Below are 26,942 nucleotides of genomic sequence, written 5' to 3' on the forward strand. Positions count from 1 at the left end.
CCGACAGCCCTCATAAACATCATCCTAATGTACTAGAGATCAGAGCCTCTCTGAACCACAGCTTCCCCGCAGAGATCGGATCGACACAGCTGATATCAGTCTGATGATAATCGGCGCGATATCGGTCATTATTGCGGCTCTGATGTGAGTCGCCACACCCTGCGCGCGCAGCTCTGACTCACGAGGACACCCTGTCATCCTGCGCACATTCACTCAGCATCAGCATCAGCAGCATCAGCTCACAGCAGCCATGGGAGGTGAGGCTTTCTTCTCCATCTGTGGAAATACAGCCGATATCGAGCTGATGTCTGATGATGTCTGATGAGAATCTGTGTGTTTGTTTGCAGAATCAGAGACGCGTCAGAGGCTGCTGCGCAACGTCAAGAAGGAGGTGGGAGATTTTCTGTTGTTTATCAGATGTGTGCTCCGGATCAGGGGTTTAATCCCAAATATAATCGTGCATCCTAACGTTTCAAAGGCAGCTGGATAAATATATAGCCAATTAATACTGTGAAAAATTAATATTAGGCTATAAATGTGTAAAATATGTAGTTTCTATTACATGACATCAGTAGGCTACGTTTTTTCTACTCACTGTTCATTAGATGTGTTTTATTAATTTATTTATCAGATTTGAATAAAATGCATTAATTCATTATTTATTTAAATCAAATTTTATCCATTTATTAATTTGTTTAGTTACTTGGTTTAGTCTTATTTTTATTTATTTATTATAATCATTTTTATTTATTTTACTTATTTAGTATAATCTTATTTTTATTTATTTATTTTTACATTGCTTTTGATATTTTTTTTAAAAACGTTTTAATTTATTTATTTTAATCATTTTATTTATTTATTTTAATCATTTTTATTTATTCATTTTTATTTGAAAAGAATTGTATTTATTTATTTTTTAAATATTATTTATTTAGTATAATCCTATTTTTATTTATTCATTTTTACATTGCTTTTAATATTTTTTAATTAAAAAAGTTTTATTTATTTTAATCTTTTTATGTATTTATTTTAATCAATTTATTATTTATTTTTTATTTGAAAATAATTGTACTTATTTATTTAAAAAATACATTTATTTATTTATTTAGTATAATCCTATTTTTATTTATTTTTACAGTTTTGCACTGCTTTTCTTATTTTTTAATTTAAATCAAATTTTAATTAATTTATTTTAATAAATGTATTTATTTATTTAGTTAGTGTAATCCTATTTTTATTTATTTATTTTAACAATTTTACACTGCTTTTCTTATTTTTATTTAAATCAAATTTACTTATTTTAATTCTTTTTATTTCTTTTAATTAAATGTTTTATTTATTTATTATTTAAATAGAATTTTATTTATTTAAATCAAATTTATTTTAATCATTTTTATTTATTAATTTTAATCAAATGTTCATTTACTTTTATTTATAAAAAATTTTATTTATTTATTTTAATCAATTAATTTTAATATAATGTATTAAATGCAATACATAATTATTAATTTAAATATTATTTTAATTAATTTTGTACATTTATCAAATTAATTTAGTAAGTTAAATCTTATTTTTTTATATTTATTATATATATTTTTAAACTGCTTTGTTACTAAACTTGTCCATGGACCCCTGTGGCCCCCTCGGGTCCCCGGACCCCACTTTAAAAACCCTTGGTCTAGATGATCAGCACAGGCTGTCAGTCACTCAATCTGATGGTAATGTCTGTGATTGCAGGTAACAGCACTGACACTCACCTGTCTGATCACGATAATGCAGCGTTTATCACAATCTGCTCATTCAGATGTGTACTGTGTATTTATTTGTAAAAAGAGCATCTAAACAAGGTCATTCTGGTTTGTCCTCACATATCATCAGCCATTTGCTTTATCTGAGGAGTCCAAAATGATGAAGTTGTGCAATATTAATTGTCTTCTTTTTATAAGAAGTACTGTGATTGTATCAGATAATGGCGCGGTATTAACATGGCACATGTCCAAAAAACGTGCGTTACAGATGCCATGTCACGTGCTTGTTTGTGCAGTATTTGTTACAGTACTGAGCAACAATTTATTCATTTTACTCAATTATATTCACATTTACAGTGCGTATTAAGAGCCTAACTCTGCTGTGTTCAATAGAAACACAATTATTGTCCTTTACAATAAATCACTGTGATGGTACCATGGTACATTGATAGTATCACACAAATCAGCTTCCAGTATTCCAATACGTTAATTTTAAAGAGGTCCTTGATTATGATTTCACTTTTAACTTTAGTTAGTGTGTAATGTTGCTGTTTGAGCATAAACAACATCTGCATAAACAACAGCTGATAACGAGCTTCTTCCCAGGATAGTGACATCACTAACCCTAAAATTTACATAAACCCCGCCCCCGAGAATACACAACAAAGGGGGCGGGGCCATGTTGGGCTGCTTTAGAGAAGAGGAAGAGTTGTAGTAGAGTGTTGTTGTCATGCCGTCATTTTACGCCGGACTGCTTCACAAACGAGGGTCAATTCAACACAAATGATGAACATGACGGCACATGCTAGTGGATGAGTTGAATCAACTCCACAGCAACTACATCAATTTATCCACTAACCATTCAGAAACGTCTAAAAGTTGTAACTTCTTCCTGAGTCTCTCCATCAGTGTCGACTCCGGTTTGAACAATGTAAGACTGAACACTGTTACTGACAATCCTCATTTTGGCTGCGTGAGATTCTCCAGCTTTGTTGTTGTTGAGCTGTTAAAGCTCCGCCCTCTTCTGGAAAGGGGGCGGGAGCAACAGCTCATTTGCATTTAAAGGGACACACACAAAAACGGCCTGTTGCCCAAATAGGGACAAATTTGACAATTTGTTTTCAACATTTGTTGTACGATAATGGTATCAGATCATAATACTGTAAATCTTTGATATATATACATGTGCAAAAAATGCATGATTTTAGAAAACTATATTGGTAGTGCCATTGCACTTTTTATGGAATAATTATGTTTCTTTTTTTTTTGCTCCAACATCTGGTTGAATTAAAGCATGTACTTTCTGCAACACAAGCGCCACTTAATTGAAATAGTGAAACACTTTTTGGGGAATCAATTAACTAATCATTTAGTGCTAGTAAGAGCTGAAAAAGGAGCAGAAATATTATTTTAATTATAATTACATTTTGGTAGAGCATTGCCAATGTCATGCGTTCGATTCCCAGGGAGTGTATATATAACAGGTTCTACTGACCCGCTCCGAGTGGGATTTGAACCGTGGTCTCCGGCGTGGGAGGCAGGTGCTCTAACAAGGAGGCTAAAGACTGCTGTCTCACTCCCATCCGGGTCACGGCACCAAATGTAACAGGTTCTACTGACCCACTCCGAGTGGGATTCGATCCGTGGTCTCTGGCGTAGGAGTCGGACGCTCTAACAAGGAGGCTAAAGACCGCTGTCTCACTCCCATCCGGGTCACGGCACCAAATGTAACAGGTTCTACTGACCCGCTCCGAGTGGGATTTGAACCGTGGTCTCCGGCGTGGGAGGCAGGTGCTCTAACAAGGAGGCTAAAGACCGCTGTCTCACTCCCATCCGGGTCACGGCACCAAATGCAACCAATTCTACTGACCCGCTCCGAGCGGGATTCGAACCGTGGTCTCCGGCGTGGGAGTCGGACGCTCAAAAAAGGAGGCTAAAGACTGCTGTCTTACTCCCATCCGGGTCACGGCACCAAATGTAACTGGTTCTACTGACCCGCTCCGAGTGGGATTCAAACCGAGGTCTCCGGCGTGGGAGTCGGCCGCTCAAAAAAGGAGGCTAAAGACTGCTGTCTCACTCCCATCCGGGTCACGGCACCAAATGTAACCGGTTCTACTGACCCACTCTGAGCAGGATTCGATCTGTGGTCTCTGGCGTAGGAGTCGGCCACTCTAACAAGGAGGCTAAAGACCGCTGTCTCACTTCCATCCGGGTCACGGCACCAAATGTAACAGGTTCTACTGACCCGCTCCGAGCAGGATTCGAACTGTGGTCTCTGGCATGGGAGTCGGATGCTCAAAAAAGGAGGCTAAAGACTGCTGTCTCACTCCCATCCGGGTCACGGCACCAAATGCAACCGGTTCTACTGATCCGCTCCGAGCAGGATTCGAACCATGGTCTCCAGCGTGGGAGTCGGACGTTCAAAAAAGGAGGCTAAAGACCGCTGTCTTACTCCCATCCGGGTCACGGCACCAAATGCAACCGGTTCTACTGACCCGCTCCGAGCAGGATTCGATCCGTGGTCTCCGGCATGGGAGTCGGATGCTCAAAAAAGGAGGCTAAAGACTGCTGTCTCACTCCCATCCAGGTCATGGCACCAAATGCAACCGGTTCTACTGACCCACTCCGAGTGGGATTCGAACCGTGGTCTCCGGCATGGGAGTCGGCTGCTCAAAAAAGAGGCTAAAGACCGCTGTCTCACTCCCATCTGGGTCATGGCACCAAATGCAACCGGTTCTACTGACCCACTCCGAGTGGGATTCGAACCGTGGTCTCCGGCATGGGAGTCGGATGCTCAAAAAAAGAGGCTAAAGACCGCTGTCTCACTCCTATCCGGGTCACGGCACCAAATGCAACCGGTTCTACTGACCCGCTCCGAGCGGGATTCGAACCGTGGTCTCTGGTGTGGGAGTCGGACGCTCAAAAAAGGAGGCTAAAGACCGCTGTCTCACTCCCATCCGGGTCACGGCACCAAATGTAACCGGTTCTACTGACCCACTCCGAGCAGGATTCGATCCGTGGTCTCTGGCATGGGAGTCGGATGCTCAAAAAAGGAGGCTAAAGACCGCTGTCTCACTCCCATCCGGGTCACGGCACCAAATGCAACTGGTTCTACTGACCTGCTCTGAGCAGGATTCGAACCGTGGTCTCCGGCGTGGGAGTCGGACGCTCAAAAAAGGAGGCTAAAGACCGCTGTCTCACTCCCATCCGGGTCACGGCACCAAATGTAACCGGTTCTACTGACCCACTCCGAGCAGGATTCGAACTGTGGTCTCTGGCATGGGAGTCGGATGCTCAAAAAAGGAGGCTAAAGACCGCTGTCTCACTCCCATCCGGGTCACGGCACCAAATGTAACCGGTTCTACTGACCCACTCCGAGCGGGATTCGAACCGTGGTCTCCGGCGTGGGAGTCAGATGCTCAAAAAAGGAGGCTAAAGACTGCTGTCTCACTCTCATCCGGGTCACGGCACCAAATGCAACCATTTCTACTGACCCGCTCCGAGCAGGATTCGAACCATGGTCTCCGGTGTGGGAGTCGGACGCTCAAAAAAAGGAGGCTAAAGACTGCTGTCTTACTCCCATCCGGGTCACGGCACCAAATGTAACCGGTTCTACTGACCCACTCCGAGCGGGATTCGAACCGTGGTCTCCGGCGTGGGAGTCGGATGCTCAAAAAAGGAGGCTAAAGACCGCTGTCTCACTCCCATCCGGGTCATGGCACCAAATGCAACCGGTTCTACTGACCCGCTCCGAGCAGGATTCGAACCGTGGTGCTCTAAAAAGGAGGCTAAAGACCTCTCCCTCTAGTGTCATTTCCTAGAGCGCCTCTTGAGATCAGGGGAGTGAGGTTTACATGCACAGCTCTTACTGGCCTACGGCAGTTACACATGAACTAATCAAATTCATACCTTAAATGCAATAAAAGCTGCTTTGGATAAAAGTGTCTGCCAAATGCATAAATGTAATGAAATTATTGGTGCATTTAATTTAGAAGTGATCATCCCTGTGCCATATTGTAGGGCTTAAAAATCATGATTTGAATGACCCGGTCATGTTTGTTCACCCTATGAAGCAGTTTTGAGTGCACAATATGAATATAATTTCAAAATCAGAATCATGAGGCATCAGAAAATGCACACACACACACACACACACACACACACACTCCCTTCTGTTTCTCCCAATGCGGCGTCACATATGTCCATCTGCACACACTATCCAGTCATTATGATGGAGCGCAAGTCAGAAACAGCCTATGAGTAAGAGAGCATGTTTTATTCACCATCCTTCACGACTCATTATGAACCGCAGGACATGCTCCGCAAGTCTCCTCACCGCCGTTACCCATGATTCTCAGTGTTTGAACATCACAATGATGCTTTTGAGGTTCTCAAATGTTGGTTTGGACTTTCAGGTCAAACAGATCATGGAGGAGTCCGTGACGCGCAAGTTTGTACATGAAGACAGCAGTCACATATTTTCTTTCTGCGGTAAGATGATCTTCACTTTCAAAACCCCCTGCAATATCAATGATTGAATATCAAAGTAAAAAATATCAATATTGTGCATGTGCCTACAAGTAAATTCCATCAATTTAAACCTATTATGCTTTTTTCCATGTTCATCTTTCTTTAGTGTGTAATGTTGCTGTTTGTGCATGAAAAAGAAATTGTTGTAAGAATGTTTGTTCTGGGAATGTTTTCAGCAGCAAGTTTTATTTTTGTTTCCAGAATATTCTCCCAAAAGGTAGGAAAAGCATTCTAAAAATGTTTAGTGATAACATTGATAGAACATTATCCACTAACATTCTTATAAAGTTTCTCATTGGGACTGGATGTGGACTCCAACGTCGCTCTCACATCAAATTTTGGTTGAAAATGAAAATCAGGTTGACGTCTAAACCCAATATTTGTTTGACGTCAAGCTCCAATCTCATAAAACAGCATTACCAGCTTGATTGATCTTATTTCTGTCATATGTGTATGAAGGTTTTTATTGAGATAAAAAGAGGTTTAGATGTTGATGTCTGTTTGAAAGTAATAGTTTTGTTCAATGTCACCATTATGGTGATCAGTGTTTGCTTTATTGGGCAGTTTCACTCTTAACTTTTTAATGTTAGTTTTTCTTTGGCTGCTGTAACTGTTTATTATGATAAGTACAGCAAAAGAAAATGTGGTCAGATGATGTCAGCTATTTGTTAAAGATAAAGATATTAATGCTGTAGAAACACATTAATACAACCAAAAATGTAAAACTAATAACAGAGATTAGACTCTGGATGAGATCAGTTGATCAGACCACAACATTATGATTATATCGTCAACAAGTAACCAGCATCATCTGATCATATTTTCTCTTGCTGTTCTTTCCATAACAAACACAGTTACAGCGGTTTACTAAAGCAAACACTGATCACCATAATGGCGAAACCTAATTATTAATCTCAATAAAACATCAATCTAAACCTCTGTTAAAGGGTTAGTTCACCCAAAAATGTTTAATTTCACCCTCATGTTTCACACGTAAGACCTGATCTTCAGAACAAAATTAAGATATTTTTGTTGAAATCTTACAGGTTTCCTCTCTCAAGTGTACTAAAAACATATTTACGAACGGCATGAGGGTGAGTAATAAATGACATTTCATCAAAAAATTTTTTGAATTTACAGGTGTGGAACATTTATGGGTGAACTAACCCTTTAATTCTAAATAAAGCTGGTAATGTCGTTTTGAGTTTTTTAATGACATTTGAACTTGACGTTAGGTTTTCACTTTCAAACAAAATTTGATGTCTGAGCAACATTTGAGTTCACATCCAATGCCCAATCAGAAGAATGTTAGGGAATAATGTTCTAACAATGTTATCACTAAACTTTTTTAGAATGTTTTTCCTACCTTTTAGGAGAATTCTCTGGGAACAAAAATAAAACTTGCCACTGAAAACATTCCATTTCTTCTCTATATCAGTGTCAACATTTCTGAACTCCCTGAAATGCCTCCATCTTCACAATATTCCTCATTTAAATAATTCATATGCAGAATAAAGGGGCGGGGCCTGGTTGAGTTAGTTAGTAGTGTGTTGAAACTGGCAGTTATGGTAAGGGGCGGGACATTTCCCAAACACCAATCACAACACACTGCTCCAACCGACCAATCAGAGCACACTGTGCTTTTCAGAAGGAGGGGCTTCATAGAGACAGGAACTAAACAGAGCGTTACTGACAGACTGGGAAGAGAGGAGCTGCAACAATGGAGAATAATGAACATTCAAGCATAAAAACATGTTCTAGAAGAGCCCAAAAACAACATCAAGACTTTGTAAAAAGGCATAATAGGTCCATTCTAACATGCATGCATGAGATAAACACATTTTCCTTTTTAAATGCAGATTTTAGTACCTTGAAGGTCAGTGTGAAGTTGTGTCTGGTGTGTCAGTGTCAGTATGGTGAGTGGGCTGCTGAAAGGACACTAATTAGTCCGAGTGGCGTTCACTAGTATGACTGATGGCTCACATCATATCCGCTGTCAAACCACCTCCACCTAACAATCTGTTTGTGACGGTGTCGGATTACTTCATTCTGTAAATCCAGCAGCTGTGAATATGAGTCTCAAATAAACAGCTTGAATATTAATGTATTTCGGGTGGATTGTGGTTTCTGCAGGCGTGGTGGAAGCGTGTGTCCTGCATGGGCTGAAACGACGCGCCGCTGGCTTCCTGCGCAGTAATAAGCTGGCGGCACTTTTTATGAAGGTGGGGAAGATGTTTCCACCAGCTGAGGAACTGTGCCGGAAGGTCCAGGAACTGGAGCAAATCATCGAGAACAAGTGAGAAAATATCCAAATTTTGTGCACTGTTGAATCATGTATATGAGTATTAAGAAAATAAATAGGGTAAATATGGTTGATTTTCATTCGCTTTTCACAACACAAGGCAAAACCAGAGCCAGATGAGTCAAGACAGCGTCCGAAAGCAGCCCAGGCCGCCCAACCTGTCCCCTCTGGCCATCAAACACCTCTGGATTCGCACAGCGCTTACTGAGAAGATGCTGGACAAAATCGTCCTTTACTTGGTGGAGAACAGCAGGTGAAGAATTCATTAATGACAGAGATTGATTCTGACAAGATACAGACTGTATTAGCACACTGCTTAGAGCGTACTGTGCAGTGTATATTTATGCTGCCTACTTAAAGGGTTAGTTCATCCAAAAATAAAAAAATAAAGTCATTAATTACTCACCCTCACACCCATAAGACCTTCGTTCATCTTCAGAACACAAATTAAGATATTTTTGATGAAATCCGATGGCTCTGTGAGGCCTGAGCAATGACATTTCCTCTCTCAAGATCCATTAATGTACTAAAAACATATTTAAATCAGGTCATGTGAGTACAGTGGTTCAATATTAATATTATAAAGCCACGAGAATATTTTTGGTGCGCCAAAAAAACAAAATAACGACTTATATAGTGATGGCCGATTTCAAATCACTGCTTCAGGAAGCTTCGGAGCGTTATGAATTTTTTGTGTCGAATCATGATTCGGATCGCGTGTCAAACCGCCAAACTGCTGAAATCACGTGACTTTGGCGCTCCGAACGACACAAAAATTTCATAACGCTCCGAAGCTTCATGAAGCAGTGTTTTGAAATCGGCCATCACTAAATAAGTCGATATTTTGGGTTTTTTTGGCGCTTTATAATATTAATATTGAACCACTGTACTCACAAGAACTGATTTATATATGTTTTTAGTACATTAATGGATCTTGAGAGAGGAAATGTCATTGCTCAGGCCTCACTGAGCCATCGGATTTCATCAAAAATATCTTAATTTGTGTTCTGAAGATGAAGGTCTTACTGGTGTGGAACGACATGAGGGTGAGTAATTAATGACATTATTTTCATTTTTGGGTGAACTAACCCTTTAAACAGTATGAAATAGAATATAATAAATGGTTCAGCAGCTACGTTGCATGTTTAATTCAGATCGGGGTGTTTTTATTTGTATTTCAGCAAGTTTTATGAAAGAGAAGCTCTCCTGAGAGATCCAGTTGACGGCCCAATCCTTGCATCTTTGCTTGGTATCAGCTTAAATATATTCTAGAATTTGTATATTTGATGTTTTTAAAATATAATAAAAATATACTAAAATATATATTTAATTGTGTAATTGTGATATTATGATGCATTTCGGTGGTGTTTTTCCATACTCTGTACACTCTTTCAGTCGGTCCGTGTGCTTTGGAGTACACAAAAGCGAAGACGGCCAATCATTTCTGGACGGACCCGTCAGCTGATGAATTGGTGCAGAGACACCGCATTCACAGCGGCCACTGCCGCCAAGATTCCCCCACCAAACGCCCGGCTCTAGTAAGACATTCAGCATTTAATGCTTTGGATTCGGTCCATAAGATCATGCAGTGCTCATTTCTCAAGTCAAAAATGCAACTTAAAGAAAAATCTGTCTGTCTTGTTTGGTCTGGTTTCACAAAATCACAAATGCAATGAAATCTCAATCTGTTGCTTTTTAGATTCAGAAGAGGCAGTCGAGCGGCAGTATGGATGACAGACCTTCTTTCTGGGCTCGGGATTACGTTGAATCCCTTCATCAAAACTCCAGAGCCACGTTGCTCTTTGGGAAGAACAATGTCCTCGTGCAGCCGGTACGTCAGCTGTGAAATGTTACTTATGACGATACTGTAGCGATATGGAGTTTTAATTAAAGCATGGCAATAAATCGTCTCTTTTAGAGAGACGACATGGAAGCTATCCCAGGATACCTCTCTCTTCACCAGACGGCGGATCTTATGACACTAAAATGGACACCGAACCAGCTGATGAATGGAAACATAGGGGAGTTAGATTATGAGAAAAGGTCTGTTATGATGGTGACGTTGCAATGCAAGCATTATAGAGCATAAAACACTCTCATGTAATGTCTGTTTCATTCATAATGGAAGCTGGAGGGCGCCCTCTTGCAGAAAGACAACAAGTGAGACTCATAGAAGTCATAAAACGTTCCAGGAAATCCCTTATATGGACAAATGCATCTTTATTATGCAGTGCTAATCGACATAGCCTTTATAGAATACTATAAAACAGTAAATTGTATACTGGTGACGTTGACTGTGTCAACACTGGTGTCTCTTTATTGTCTTCATAGTGTGTACTGGGATTTTGCGATGACCATTCGTCTAGAGGAGATTGTCTATTTGCACTGTCATCAGCAAGGTGAATATATGCATCTTTAACACTTTAATCAGTATATTGAGAACATTTATAGACAACATCTATAAGAAAATCAAAAAAAAAAATGCAAAAAGGGCCCAAACTATTAAAGGTTTGTCCGAATCTGCTTGTGTTCAGTGGACAGTGGTGGTACTGTGGTTTTGGTCAGCCAAGACGGCATCCAAAGACCTCCGTTTCGATTTCCAAAAGGAGGCCATCTGCTCCAGTTCCTCACGTGTCTGGAAACGGGCCTCCTTCCTCACGGCCAGTTAGATCCTCCTCTGTGGTCCCAAAGAGGAAAGGTTCGCCGAACACTCATTCTTCAGTAATTTGAATAAGAAACGTTTTGTTTTGCAGACCTTTTTGTGTTCTTTCCCCAGGGAAAAGTCTTCCCAAAACTGCGTAAAAGGAGTCCACATGGATCCTGTGAGTCATTCTCGGACAAAGATGAAGACGAGGCCACGGATTACGTGTTTCGGATTATATATCCAGGCAGTCATGAGTTTGGTATGTTAATGTCATGTTGATGTTGGTGTTTCATTCACAAGCAAGATTATAGTGAATGGAAACAGAAACAAATTTAAACAATGAGCAATATCACACGATTAGGCCGTAGGTAATATACAGCCATATCGCACGGCTACGAGTGTGATATTGCATTTATACAACAGTTTGATGGCACAAGTGAGTAAATAAATAAGAAACAACAACGGTGTGTCTTTAAAACCCTCTTTTGTGCAGAACTACTTCCTTCCGCCACGAGTGTATTACCTGCATCTGATATAGCATTCATTCTTCAGGTCGATGTCCATAATATTATATCCATTATAAGAAAATATGTCCGCAGAGGTAATATCTTTGTCCTTTTAAATGTTCAGAGGATTTCCCACATCGCTAAAACAACTTCCTTTTTCTGACTCACTCATAAAGACATTTAATGGTATATTAATGTAACTTTCATTGAAATCACAATCACTAACGGACCCTTTCTCAATATCAAATACGGCATATTATGTATAAAAAATAATCTTTATTAAACAAAATTTTAATTTACAACAATAACCATTAGACAATAGGAAATAAACATAAGCAAACAATTCAGTCAAACGTACAAAAGCAGCGCTCTAGTACAGGATTCATTTAAATATAAAGTTATGAAACTTAATTTTTCCTTTAACTCAAATCGATTTGCATCTGGAACAAGTAATAGATTAATAAGACCAAAGTTTGATATACCCGAATATGATAATAGGTACTCTACTAATACAACCGAAAATCAAAATTCAACTGAGCTGAACAAAGGTGCAACACTCACTCTTAAGAGCTCAAACTTTATTACTTAAAAAACATGATGTTTCGGCCTTCAAGGCCTTCATTAGATAACAAGAGTAGCAATCTCACACAGCTATGTTCACTCTGATAATCACCTACAGGTGTGCAACTCCACTAATTGAGAGGTAGTTTCCTAATAAGATTAGGGGAGAAAAAGGCAAGGAAGCAGTTAAATGAATCAAACTTTAAAGAAAGCATAGAAACTCAATGAAACAAGCTATAAATTAGTGTGATATACCCCAAATGAATTATATCTCATGTTTAACCACTATCTACATAAGAGCCAGCGGCAAATTCCCGAAGGACTGGCTGATATGAAGCTGTTCTCGGCGGGTACTCGAGCATTGAATGGCCGCTGATGACCTGGAGCTTGCATCTCTGAAAGCGTCTAAACAAAATAGGCCACAAATTTAAGGTCTAAATAAGTACATTCTCTCCTAAAAACTCTTTAAACTACATTTCATGCCACAACAACAGTAGTATTTATAAAAAGATGGTGGATTTGCTCGACCGCCATTACAGTCGCCACAAGCGGAGTGATACAAACGGTGAAACGTTTGAGTGATTCGAGAACTAGAAAGAACTGTTGTATAAATTTTATCTTATATTTTTTCCATATGGGTTTACATCTGACTAATGTCTGAAGCAGGAAATCATAAATATGATGCTAATTGATATTCTCAATATTAAAGTGGCACCAGAACTGATCGACCAGAGTGTGAATTTGTGGCAGCCCACACCCAGGAAGTCGTCTTGTTCTTCCTGTTCTCAGAATGGCTCGTCGGATGGACTACCCAACGGATGCAACCATGACAGGCTAGTCTGGATTTGTGATGTTTGCAATATGAATTAAGCTGCTATATGGTTTTAGCCTGACTGCAGATGTCTGTGTGAAACAGGGCGCCGCTGAAGTTACTCTGTGAGACCATGAAGCACCAGATCATTTCCCGGGCTTTCTACGGCTGTATGTGTCACATGAGATTTATGGTTTTGTAATGCTCTTTCTCATGCACTTTCTCATGACCTGTCGTGTCCCTTCAAGGGTTGGCGTACTGCCGTCACCTGTCCACCGTCCGCACGCACCTGTCGGCTCTGGTGAACGCCACTATTGTTGAACCCGACATCCCTTATGATGCCAGAGGCGGTCTGTCTGCAGAAGTGTGGAAGATGTTCCTACAGGACAGCACTGTATGTGACCTTCACTATTTAGTGTACTTACTCCACAGCCTCATGAATAATCAGATGATATCTTCTGTACATCAGGACCGACTTTCTTCTGCTGAACACAAAATAATTTTTGGAAGAATATGGGTAACCAAACAGTTGATGGCCCCCATTGACTTCCAGTGTATCTTTTTTTCCCTACTATGGAAGTCAATGGCTATGGTTGTCACGGTTAGGTTGTAGGAAGAACAGGAGGATGAAGATCAGGTTCAAAAAGGCTTTAGTAATCCATACGAGCAAACAATCCAAAAGGCAGGCGAACAAACACAACTTAACATTAATGTTGATTAAACCAATGAGTACTGGAAACACAGCAACTTAAATAGTAAGGCAAACAAGGTGATTAATCACGAACAGCTGAACAGAATGTCTAATCATGATCTATAACCATAGTAACTAAAGAATTATGGGAAACTAGAACAAAAGAAACATGTGACTGATAATAAACAAACTAAAAGTCCGTGAAAATAAATGTAACAGAACATAAACGGGACAGTACGCCCCCTCCTAGAAGGCGCGACCTCGCTCTGTAACAGAAAAGATGAAGGAGGGAAGGTGGGGGCTTTGGAGGTGGACGAGGAGATGGTGACGAAACCATGGAGGAGTTGGAGGCAGCAGCCACGGAGGAGATGTGCTGAGAGGCCAGATGGTGTAGACCCAGAGCCCGACCAGGACAGCAGCCCACGGTGGAGTTGAAGGAGGCATAGGAGTCAGGACAACCGGTTGATGTGGAGCAGCACACTCTGAGGCTGTAGGCAGAGCCACAGGCTCATGATGCCCATGAGGAAGTGGTTCCCGACAGTTCTGCTAAGTGCCCACGCCACTGAGAGGAGATGGTGGTGATGCAGTGGGAATGATGGGGAACACTGACGAATGGGTGGCAGGAGAGGCTGAGGACTGAAGGGCAGATGGAAGAATAGAACAAAACCCAACAAATAACAATGCAGTCCTATTGGCTGTTTTAAGAGGTGGTGGGAGACCAACAAAAATCGTCCATTGAGTCCAGCCGGTGCTCTCTCTTAGTGGCGGGGCTCGCATCTATTTGCTCGAATGCCATGAGGACTCCCACGGCGATGGACGGTGATGTTGGCTCACACCCTGGTCAGACACTTCATGGTGCTTCGGCTCTGGGGTAATGGTATGTGCTGTCCTCCTTTCCTTGGGTACAGGTTCACCAGCCGTGGCAGGTGGAAGCATCCAGTCTGAAGGTAGGGATCCAGAGGCCAGAGGTTGAGCTGGGGTGACTGAGGGCGAAGGTGAAGCCTGTGGGAGGGTGGAGCTATCTGAAGCTGAATTGTGGAGGGCTGGAGAGCAGTGAATGACCCGCAAGTCCGCAGCAAAGGTGTGGCGATGTCTGACCTGGGTGGAGCTGGTGGTCCGAGGGAGTCTGGCAAGGCTGAATGGCCGATGGTCACTGCCGGAAATGAGGGTGGAAGAAGTGCCAGAATAAGTGTCAGGACGACCGGTTGGGGTGGAGCAGCACACTCTGAGGCTGTAGGCAGAGCCACAGGCTCATGATGCCCATGAGGAAGTGGTTCCTGACAGGTCTGCTAAGTGCCCACACCATCGAGAGGAGGAGGTGGTGATGCAGTGGGAATGATGGGGAACACTGACAATGTCTGACCCGGGTGGAGCTGACGATCCGAGGGAGCCTGGCAAGGCTGAATGGTTGATGGTCACTGCTAGAAACCAGGGTAGAAGAAGCGGTAGTGTAGGAGTCAGGATGACCGGTTGAGGTGGAGCAGGCTGGTCCCGGCAGGTCCGCTAAGTGCCCACATCACTGAGAGGAGGTGGTGGTGATGCAGCGGGACCGATGGGGAACACTGACGAATGGGTGGCAGGAGAGGCTGAGGACTGAAGGGCAGATGGGAGAATAGAACAAAACCCAACAAAAAACAATGCAGTCCTAATGGCTGTTTCAAGAGGTGGTAGGAGAGGGAGGCTGGGTGGGGTTAACAAGACTGAAGATGAAACGCATTTTGGCTGGATCAAGGGAAACAGGGAATCCATCTCTCCGCCCTCACCAAAATCATCCATTAAGTCCAACTGGTGTTCTCTCAGTAGCAGGGCTCGTATCCATTCCCTCGTATACCATGAGGTGATGGTGACGTTGGTTCACACCCCTGGTCAGACACTTCAAGGTGCTTCGGCTCCGGGGCAATGGTATGCGCTGTCCTCCTTTCCTCAGGTACATGCTCACCCGGAGCCGAAGCACCTTGAAGCCTGGTTTCTCCCAAGGTTTTTTTTTTCTCCATTTTAACACCTATTTGCCACTTGTTTGCCACCTGATGTCACCTGATGGAGTTTGGGTTCCTTGCCGCTGTCGCCTTTGGCTTGCTTAGTTGGGGACACTTGACATTTGACATTCAATAGTATTCTTGACATTTATTCAACAGTGCTTCTGATCTGCCTGCATTGACACTATTATTTAAGAGCTGCTGTGCAGCCAAATTATGTACCAGTTATTAATGTAAAGCTGCTTTGACACAATCTGCATTGTAAAAAGCGCTATATAAATAAAGGTGACTTGACTTGACTTGACCGGTCACGGCAAGTGGAAGCATCCAGTCTGCGGGGGGCTCTGGCAAAAAATCTGTCGATCGGTGATGGGCTGGGCTCTGGGTCAGGCTGACCTGTAACCCGAGTAACTAAAGAGTGGCGGGAAACTAGAACAAAAAAACATGTGACTGAAGATAAACAAACTTAAAGTGAATTTTAACAGAACATAACTGTGACAACGATCAACTGTCTCGTCAAAATATCTTCTTTTGTGTTCAACAGAAGACAGAAACTCATACAGGTTTGGAACGACATGAGGGTGAGTAAATGATGACAGAATTTTCATTTTTGGGTGAACTATCCCTTTAGGGTTAGTTCCCCCAGAAATGAAAAGTATCCCATAAGTTACTCATCCTCAAGCTATCCTAGGTGTATATGACTTTCTTCTTTCAGCCAAACACAATTAGAGTTCACAATTCTGGATCTTCCAAGCTTCATAATGGAAGTGAATGGTACCTCAGATTTTGAAGCCCAAAAAAGCACATCCATCCATCATAAAAGTAATCCAAACGACTCCAGGGGGTTATGAAAGGACTTCTGAAGTGAACCAATGCGTTTTTGTAAGAAAAATATCAATATTTATAACTTTATAAGCTAGAATCACTGTCTTCTGTACACGAGTCAATTCCGGTGGAAGAGTGAACTTTGTTGGAGGAGATTGAGTTTGTTGCCCAGCCCTACTTTATTTGTTTGAACCACGAGAAGAGTCTATTCTCACCTAAGCTTACTCTACTCCTACATCCTACGTCATATGGCTGTGCTTTTTGGGGCTTCAACATTTTGGGTTACTATTCACTCCCGTTATAAAGCTTGGAAGAACCAGAATATTTTTTAATGTAACTCCGATTGTGAAAGTCATATACACCTAGGATGGCTTGAGGGTGAGTAAATTATGGCATACTTTTCATTTTTGGGTGAACTGACCCTTTAAGAATGAAGTCATATTGTAAAGTGTTACCATAAAAACATGTAAAATATTAACAAGAACTATAATAGTATCTCAATAATGCTTGTGTAGGCATACGACGAGGAGGAACTTCTTCGGCTGGTGTATTATGGTGGCGTGGATCCCTCACTACGGAAAGAGGTCTGGCCGTTTCTCTTAGGCCATTATCAGTTCACCATGAGTCTCAACGAACGCAAAGAGGTGAGCGAACATGACTCTGTGATCGAGACCAAAGCAGAAGCAGAATAACCCTGCTGTACTCTCTCTAGGTGGACGAGCAGATTCGAGCGTGTTACGAGCAGACCATGAGCGAGTGGTTGGGATGTGAAGCCATCGTGCGTCAGCGTGAGAAGGAACAACACGCCGTCGCTCTGGCTAAATGCGCGTCCGGCGCCAGCGTGGACTGTGGATCGCGCCAGGACTCCACCATCAGCACGGATGTAAATGTTTACGCTCGAGTCGCCTACGCACATCAGATGCACTGCAAACGCACAGTGATGTTTACATGCAGGTTTATTGAGTGACGTTGTGTTTCTCTCTCCAGTCGTCTCAGAGCAGCAGCTCCGATAAACAGAGTCACGCAGGATCACACAGCGACAGCAGCACTCAGGTGAGACGGCATCGCATTAAACATACCATCACCGCACGGTTAAACTATTCCGGATATTATTGCTCAGAGGTCGCTCTTTTAGTTATACTTCAAATTTCAATCAGTCACATACGTCTCATTAAGTATGAACACAGAGCTATAAACTTAATGTAAAGATCATTTGATCTTTGAATTTGGTGAAAATTGTCTGAGATTATATTGAGATCTCAGACTTTTGGAACTTAATTTTTTATTTTATGTTAAAAAAGTAATGTAATAAAAATATATGTATTGATGTATGTAAATCGTGAGAAAATTGCAGTTTTAATCAAGGCTCCAGGAAGTGTGAGGAGTCGCCTGTCAATGGCGTCATACCCGCGTTCCCCTCGGTTTCCGGTTTTATTTTGTAGAAACCATGGAAACACCAAAGATGCTTTAATATTTACATATTTTAATAGACAAGGGAACAACTGTTTTGATATATTTATAGACAGAAAACTAATTGTTGTTATATAGCTCAACACGTTTAGTCTTATTGTTTAAATCTAATTTTCTTGATTTTTTGTGAGTACCATGCTTTACCATGCCTCAGAGAAAAACACTATTTTGTGAAGTAGCTAACATAGCATAATCAGATGCAGCTTTATTTTTAGTAACAGTAATACAACATTTTCTCCATCATACAATACGTTTTAAAATTAATTGCATGCCATTTATCCACACAAGCCATCCAGCATTTAATATGATATTGTAAAATCGATCTCTCTTACTGCAGTGTGTAACAGTGTCTCACAGCAGCCGCCGAGCGAACGCACAGAGTAACATTATAACATCATTTTCAACACTCTCAAATGTATCTAATATGATAAACAGAGCTGCGTTACCTCATACTCATGACCGGAAAAGCGGTAGCAGCGCCGGCGACTGTGTCATAATAAAAGTCCCGCTGCTCGTGAGGCGTGTGTTGATCAATCGCTCCAGCTCCTCGTTCAGCTCCACAACACTCGCTCCTGCTCTGCTTCATACTACAGTAAAGTTAATAAACGCATCCATGAACATGATTTTTTCCCGAGTCCTATCCCTATTCTTTTGCACCGTCCGTTGAAGTGAAGACCACATGTCCCAAGATTCCGCGCTCAAACTTGGCGTCATCAAGCTACGCCTTTGTTTTGAATAGGCCTCTAGCGACCTCTAGTGGACAGAATTCTTACATACTGCACTTTTAACCAATAATATCAACCTGATATTTCAGATTTCATATAATTTGTACTGCACAGTGCTGAGTATTAACTGATTACATGTAATTACGTAATCAGATTCCAAAAATTAAGTAGTTAAGTTAATGTGGGTGGGGTCAAAATAATATTAGCCACTAATATCATAAACTGATATTTGTGAAATTCATCATTCACAAATCCTGGTGTTTAAAATCAAATCCTGCATTACTGTTCTGTCTTTCAACCATGCTGGTTTTAGTTTTTCTGACTTTGCTTCTCCTGTCTCAGGTGTTTGGGTCTGTCGATGAGGTTGACCCGATTGAATCTGAGCCCAAACCAAAAGATGAGAAGCCACAGCCCAAAATCCCAAACGGCACTCTTCCGAATTGCACTAGTTCTCCAGACTCTGGGCACCCGTCGTCTCGTAACTTCTCCGTGACTTCTGCTCTCTCAGACTGCTCTCCGAGCACAGAGGAGACGTCCACACAAGAATCGGGGTCCAAAACGGCAGCACGAGATCAGACCGACCTGGATAAGAAGGCCAAAGAGGATCTACCGGAAAACAGCTTGACTACTAATGCTGTAGTTTCACAAACAGAGAGCGTCTGTTCAGAAGGCGAGTCAGTAAAACCTCTAGAAAGTGAAGAACTCCAGACTTCTGAAACATCTAGGACTGAAACACAGCAAGAAGTAGATTCAGACAAAGATGCAAATGCAAAAAACACAACTGAAGAAAACACAGAAGCTAAAATGCAACCCAGTGCCAGAAAATCTGAAGAAAATGAAAATGAATGTGAACTTCGTTCACCAAAAGATCCCATTGAAGAAATGACAAAATCCTCTGAAACAAAGGAGGTTGAGATTGCATCTTCACCATCTGGAGAATCAAAGACTGACAAAGAAACAGATTTGAAAGTGAATGAAAGCCAGGATGATCCAAAACGGATTGATAAAGAATCATCACTGGACAACTCTCAAATGGATGAATGTTCATCTGAACCACAGAATGTGACACGAACCACGACTGAAGCTGAATCCATTAGCATGCCACAAACAATCAACTGGGACGCTGATCACAGTAGGATAATAATCAAACAAATCACCGAATCCAAGTCAGAGAGCTGCGGTCCCATCACCTCCCTATCAAAACAATCTCCAGACATGTCCGATGACTCGCCGTCGGCTTTGGAAATGGAGGAGATTGCTTCATCCGTGGTTTATATGTCCTCAGAGAGTAACAGGACACCTCTGATGTTGGCTCGTCCCATGGCACCGTCCATGTCCGGGGAGAAACCGCCCGTGGGAATGCCTGCTTTGGAACTCTGCATGGATCCGGGTGTCAACACAACCCCGGAGGGAACGGATTCGGCGCTCTCAGAGGAGGAACCGGAGATGGACAACTTATTCCCCAAACCAGACTGTCTAGTGGTCACAGGAGACAAGACTGACGTGGCGTCTCCAGTGTCATCCATCGGAACAACCTACTCGGTATGTCGCCTAAAACATTCTCGGTTTAAAGAGATCGTTTGGGAAACAAATACTTTCTGTTTTCCATAAAACACATGGTTTTAGTTTAGTTTAGTTTATGACTTCCATTGTTCTCCTTTCCTTGATACTGGTATGTTTTTGTGTTTGTTTGCTGTTTGTTTTTTGTTTTTTTATATTTTTGCGTTTGTTTACTGTTTTGTTTCTTGCTTTCTATCCATGTTTGTGTTTGTTTACTGTTTTTTTTTTGGATGTTTGTGTATGTTTAATGTGTTTTAATGGCTTTATTTGTATTTTTGTGTTTGATTGCTGTGTGGTTTCTTGTCTTTCTTTGTATTTTTCTGTCAAACTCCAAAACAGCATCATGAAAATAGCTTATCTGACTCATATACTGTACTATATTTCAAATTTTCTGAAGTCATATGATGCTTTGTGTTAGGAACAGACCCAAATTTAGTTCATTTTTGCACTATTTAAACCTTTTTTTGTGCTCCACTGAAAAAAGAAAGTCATAATTTTTTGGGTGAACTGTTCCTCTAATAGTGTGTGATCTTCAAAGGCATTTTTCTTCTCGTTTCTTTTACAGCAGGAGATGGTAGACCTGTACACACTCAATCTACATCGCATTGACAAAGACGTCCAGCGATGTGACAGAAACTATTGGTATTTTACCCCCGCAAACTTGGAGAAACTGCGCAACATTATGTGCAGGTAAAATAAAGCTAAGTCTATTGAAAGTCTATTGAAAGAAGTCTCTTCTGCTCACCAAGGCTGCATTTATTTGATCAAAAATACAGTAAAAATAGTAAAATATTTCAATTTAAAATAGCTGTTTTCTATGTGAATCTATTGTAAACTGTAATTTATTCCTGTGATCAAAGCTGAATTTTCAGCATCAGTCTTCAGTGTCACATGATCCTTCAGAAATCATTCTGAAGAAACATTTATGATTATTATCAATGTTGAAAACAGTTGTGCTGCTTCATATTTCTGTGGAAACCACATTTTTCAGGATTCTTTGATGATTAGAAAGTTCAAAAGAACAACATTTATTTGAAATAGAAATGTATTGCATCCTTGCTAAATAAATATATTAATTACTTTCAAAAAATACTTTTGAATGGTAGCATACATATTTATTAAGAAATAAATGTGCAGCATTACACTGATTTACTTCCCATCTGAAAGCAAATGAGAATGTTTTCACGTTTTTGTGTCCTAAGTTATGTGTGGCAGCACCTTGACATTGGATACGTCCAGGGAATGTGTGACTTACTAGCACCCCTGCTGGTCATCCTGGATGATGGTACATTAACTTTAAGTCTTACCTTATTTACTTGTGACCCCTATGATCTCTTAAATCCCCTCTGAAATTTGATTGGACATATATTGTTTTTTTTTTTTATGTCATATGTCAGTTTTGTTGGGATAATTATTGTGATTATTAATTTAATTATGTGTTGAACATTGGTGTATTTTATTATGTTGCTGTTGCCAGTATTTAATAAAAAAATTGCAAGTTTTTTAAGGCACTAATTCATGCTGTGCCTGAAAACACTTAAAATATTGTATATTTTAAACTAAAGCAATACTGTAAGCCTATTTTTTATTACCAAGTGTAAAATGTTTCTGAATCATCTGGTTTTAAATTAGAGGCCATGGCCTTCAGCTGCTTCACTGAGCTCATGAAACGAATGAACCAGAACTTCCCTCATGGTGGAGCCATGGACACACACTTCGCCAACATGCGTTCCCTCATCCAGGTTTCACCCACAATCACACACACACTTATTAAACACACTATTGCGCTGATGTTTTAGACAGTGTGTGTGTGTGTTTCTGTTTCATGATTCTGTCAAACCTCTTCAGATTCTGGACTCGGAGCTCTTTGAGCTGATGCAGCAGAACGGAGACTACACACACTTCTACTTCTGCTACCGCTGGTTCCTCCTGGACTTCAAGAGAGGTGAGCTCATCGATGCCACAGTGCAATAACATCACTTTATATTGAAAAACAAAATGCTAATAACTAATCAATTTTACATGCTTAATAAATAAATAAACCTTAAAGTACCAATTTTCGGGCGAGACACTATAGGCAAAACCATAGTTTTTTATGTACTGGTCAATTTTGCTTCCATAACTTTCAGACCAGTGGAAAGCAAACATCCAAATTACACTTACGTTTCTTTTATTGCACTTTAATCTATTTTATTGCACTTTAATCTATTTTTCTGTCATATCTTTAAAGAGTTTTTTCTCCACTTCAGCAGCAGTTATATACACCAAACTTTACAGTTTTATTCCTGTCTATATTCTGAAGGTTTTTACTGAGGGGTTTGTTCATAAATCATTTGCCTGATTTTATACATCATTTTATCACTAAAAACAAGATGAGAATGTATTTTCTTCTTGCATATCTTTAAAGAGTTTTTTCTGCACTTCAGCAGCAGTTACATACACCAAACTTTACAGTTTTATTCCTGTCTATATTCTGAAGGTTTTTACTGAGGGGTTTGTTCATAAATCATTTGCCTGATTTTATATGACATTTTATTATCAAAAACATGGTGAAAATTTATTTTTTCTGTCATATCTTTAAAGCGCTTTTTCTGCACTTCAGCAGCAGTTACATACACCAAACTTTACAGTTTTATTCCTGTCTATATTCTGATGGTTTTTACTGAGGGGTTTGTTCATAAATTATTTGCCTGATTTTATAAAACATTTTATTACTAAAAAATATGGTGAAAATTAATGTTTTTTTCTGGTTGTTGATAGTATTTTCTGATTTATGGAGTGATAAAAAGAGAAATCCAAAATCCCCTCAGTAAAAACCTTTAACTCTAATATGCCAACAAAATGAAAGAATAATTTTGAATCTGGATATATCAAATGTTCAGATTAATGTTCTGGAAATGTATACAAAATAGTGCATATTTAATTCGGTAATGCCTCATTTCCATATTTAGACATAACATTTAAAAAACCTTTTGTAATTTAAAACAATTAGAAAAGTCTTAACATACTGTGATTAATCAACTGGGGAAGTATGGTGATATCTGTTAGTTAACAAGTTTACCATATTCACCTGTAGTGTCTTGCCTTAAAATGATTTTTGAAGAATCTTTTTTTCTGCAATTAATTTTGGTGCCACTAGTGCTGCAAAACTTACACACTTTCCAACTGATGTACTTAAAGTGAGTGAATCCTTTTGTTTTCCTCTTTCTAAGAAATGGTGTATGATGATGTGTTCTCTGTGTGGGAGACCATCTGGGCCGCCCGTTACGCCTCGTCTGAGCACTTTGTGCTCTTCATCGCACTGGCATTGGTTGAGCTGTACCGAGACATTATTCTGGAGAACAACATGGATTTCACAGACATCATCAAGTTCTTTAACGGTACGCTGACTATTAAATGTCTATCAAATGCAGTGATGCAAAATCCCACAATAGCTGTTTCCTTCCACCTATTTTTATGCACATTTTGGGTTATCGCATAAAAAAAGCTGGATAGAAATGCCAAGATGCACATAAATTCTAAAAATGTTCATAAAAATGTATGAGGTGGATATTTTTTATCCGATTAGAAGACATAAACTATGATGGAAATACATTTACCAAATAAATACCTTTTAGAAAAAACTTTTAGAACAGAGACTGTGATTGGATAAATGGACTAACCAGTGGATTAATCACATCACATCATCTCAAATGTTGGTTTGGTCATTCTGAAATACCTGAGCCAAATTCTGTCATCAAAACTGAATGAAAATTGATTGAAACAGAGCTTTATTTGCAAATGTTTTATGCGATTTTCCAATTTTGTGCATATGTTAAAATCCCAACTTGAGATGAAAACATTGCTAATGACATGCTGTTGATTATTATGTTGTCAAATAGAAATGGCTGAACATCATGATGTCCCAAAGCTGCTGGTCATGGCTCGAGACCTGGTGCACAAGGTCCAGATCCTGATTGAGAACAAGTGATTCAACCTCCTTCTCATTCTGCCTTCCATTATCAGTCTAAAGACGCTCTGTGTCTGTTTTTGGCCATTATGAGAAAACAAAACCCTAAGCTACAGTAAATGCCAAACCAGTGTTTTCATCTGCCCAGATTTTAATGTTAATATTTATTATATTTAATATTATAGAGTATGTATATTGAAATAGGAAGTTGGGGTGGGACATATCAGTGTTTTTTTTTTTTTTTTTAAATAGCCCATTTGATTGGAAAACAATGAGTGCAAGATGAGAAACATTTAAAATCCCTATACATACAGTTTATTTAGTCAGATTAGCACTGACATGTAAATGGACTCAAAGCTAAAGACATAAACTACAAGCCACAAAACACTGATTTTGATTTCATGGGGTCTGTAAGAATAAATATGACTAAGAATATATCAGAGATAATGAGAGCTATTATAGAAAAAATTTAGGATACTTGGAGAATAGTTTTATACAAGGTTGTGGATGTAAACAAATAACTATGAAATATATAAAGATGATCTATGAATGGCAGTGACGTGCGACTCAATGACTCAGATTTTCTAAAAGCACAAAGTAATGCTGTATATTTATTTATTTTTTAAATGTATGAAAATTAAACATAATCATTATTGCAGATGTTTAACGTACTTCACACATCACTTCATGATATTTGCACGGAAAAATTGCTGTCAGGTTTATCAGACTCAAATGGGGATGAAAGTGAATTATTGTAATTTTCAGCGGGGTGAAAATCAGCTCATATTTGACCTCAAATACCAAGGAAAAAATAAGAAATTATATTTGCATTCTACTTTTAGGAATATCAAGATTTTTGCATATTTGCAAAAATATACTAAAATATATAAAATCATTATTGTAATGCATTTTTTATTTAAATTAGCAGAAAGGCTGTAGAATAAACACTATCCTGATATAAATTGAAATCATAATTTTATAATATATATATATATATATATATATATATATATATATATATATATATATAGAGAGAGAGAGAGTCACATTACAGTAATGAAAAAACTAAGAAATTGTACAATAAATAAAAAAAAAACTAAGAAATTAAATGTGCATTCTACTTTTAGGAGCATTAAGATTTTTGCATATTTGCAAAAATATAGTAAATCATTATTGTAATACATTTTTTATTTAAATGAGCAAAAGGTTTGATCTAAATCATTATATATATATATATATATATATATATATATATATATATATATATATATATATATTGCAGTAAAAAAAATATTATTTATTTATTTAGACTGTAAAAATCTCTTAAAAATAGGCTGAATTTTCTTTATGCAAAGAAAATTATTATTATTATTTTTTTCTTCCTTTTGATTTTGAGGTAAAATGTGACCTGGCCATGTTCACTCATTTACCGTCAGGTTTTTTCATCACTCAGATAATCTGTTGTGCTGCTACACAATGACGTACCTCACTCAGTGAACCAACTCTACTGTAAAAACAATCGATCACCAGAGATATTTTCATTTGTATGTATCTTTTTGCCTTAAGTTTCTCTGTTCAGGGACGTGTGTGGTGGGCGCTTGTCACGAAGTACATTACAGATGTTCATGTTTATCTGATACAGTATATGCCATATAGATGTGTGTGTGTGTGTGCGCGAGGGAGTGTGTACAGATTGTGCTCTACTACCAGCAGCCAAACTTTTGTATGGTGTCCCAAACTTTTAGCACTTGTTAGATTTGATGTGATTGTAGTAACCCGCTAAAACACGTGTAATTCAGAGCGACCGGATGAAGTGTCATCAACACTAACTCCCCCATCATATGCCATATGATCTCTTTATCATCTCTCTCTGTATGTATTGCTGTTTTATGCCCTGTAACATTAGCTTACATTGAATGACGCTGTATGTAGCTCACAATATAACAATATCTACAAATGTTGGACGTGTGAATTGTAAAAACTTCAACTGATCAATGTATTCGGCTCACAGCCTCAGTGACACGAACTACAGACAACATTAGACACAAAAGATTTGTTGAAATTGTATTGGAAACCTATATATTTTTATTGTACTCTGTGAAACTATATAGTATATTGTCAGAATACTGCGTGATGCATATGATATAATCTGTATTATAATATTTAATAAATGTATGTGTTGACTGTTTTTCGTGATGCATCATGCTTTACTTAACTGTTGGGAAAATATACATGCATATATAATGTACATCATGTAAAAATTTATTATTCAAGTGCCTTTGTACAGACAATATCAGAAATATATTAAATATACAACATTTAATAACAAATCTATAATGAAATGCTGAGCACGATACAAATGAAATACTAATGAAATGCATAACACCACAAAAAAAAAAAAACAACTCATGTATTTCTCCAGTAAATACATGTTCCTTTTTTTCTATTTATTTATGTGAAGAATGAAATGGTTCAACTTCAGGTAAGTACTGACCTTCAGCACTTTGCTATTTTTATCAACTATTTTTATTTATTTATTTATTTTTCTGAGGAATGAAATGGTTCTATTTCTTCAGTAAATATTGACCTTTAATACTTTAATATTTTTATTAACTATTTTTATTTATTTATTTTTCTGAAGAAT

At 39.2% G+C, this 26,942-nt stretch overlaps 1 protein-coding gene across 1 annotated transcript; it reads left to right on the plus strand.

Annotated features, from left to right (window-relative positions):
• On the plus strand, nucleotides 1-26,486 carry sgsm1b (small G protein signaling modulator 1b). The gene is made up of 25 exons (XM_048181352.1): nucleotides 1-257; nucleotides 348-391; nucleotides 6,164-6,239; nucleotides 8,412-8,574; nucleotides 8,681-8,833; nucleotides 9,762-9,829; nucleotides 9,976-10,118; nucleotides 10,280-10,411; nucleotides 10,499-10,623; nucleotides 10,912-10,979; nucleotides 11,115-11,278; nucleotides 11,357-11,483; nucleotides 13,001-13,124; nucleotides 13,208-13,272; nucleotides 13,351-13,496; nucleotides 17,110-17,238; nucleotides 17,307-17,477; nucleotides 17,582-17,647; nucleotides 19,132-20,331; nucleotides 20,915-21,039; nucleotides 21,552-21,634; nucleotides 21,982-22,091; nucleotides 22,198-22,294; nucleotides 23,562-23,729; nucleotides 24,231-26,486. Exons 1-25 carry the CDS (start codon nucleotides 251-253, stop codon nucleotides 24,317-24,319), a joined length of 3,843 nt encoding a protein of 1,280 aa, XP_048037309.1. The 5' UTR covers nucleotides 1-250; the 3' UTR covers nucleotides 24,320-26,486.
• Nucleotides 26,487-26,942: the final 456 nt, after the last annotated feature.

Source organism: Megalobrama amblycephala, linkage group LG2, assembly GCF_018812025.1.
Source record: "Megalobrama amblycephala isolate DHTTF-2021 linkage group LG2, ASM1881202v1, whole genome shotgun sequence".
Taxonomy (NCBI): Eukaryota; Metazoa; Chordata; class Actinopteri; order Cypriniformes; family Xenocyprididae; genus Megalobrama; species Megalobrama amblycephala.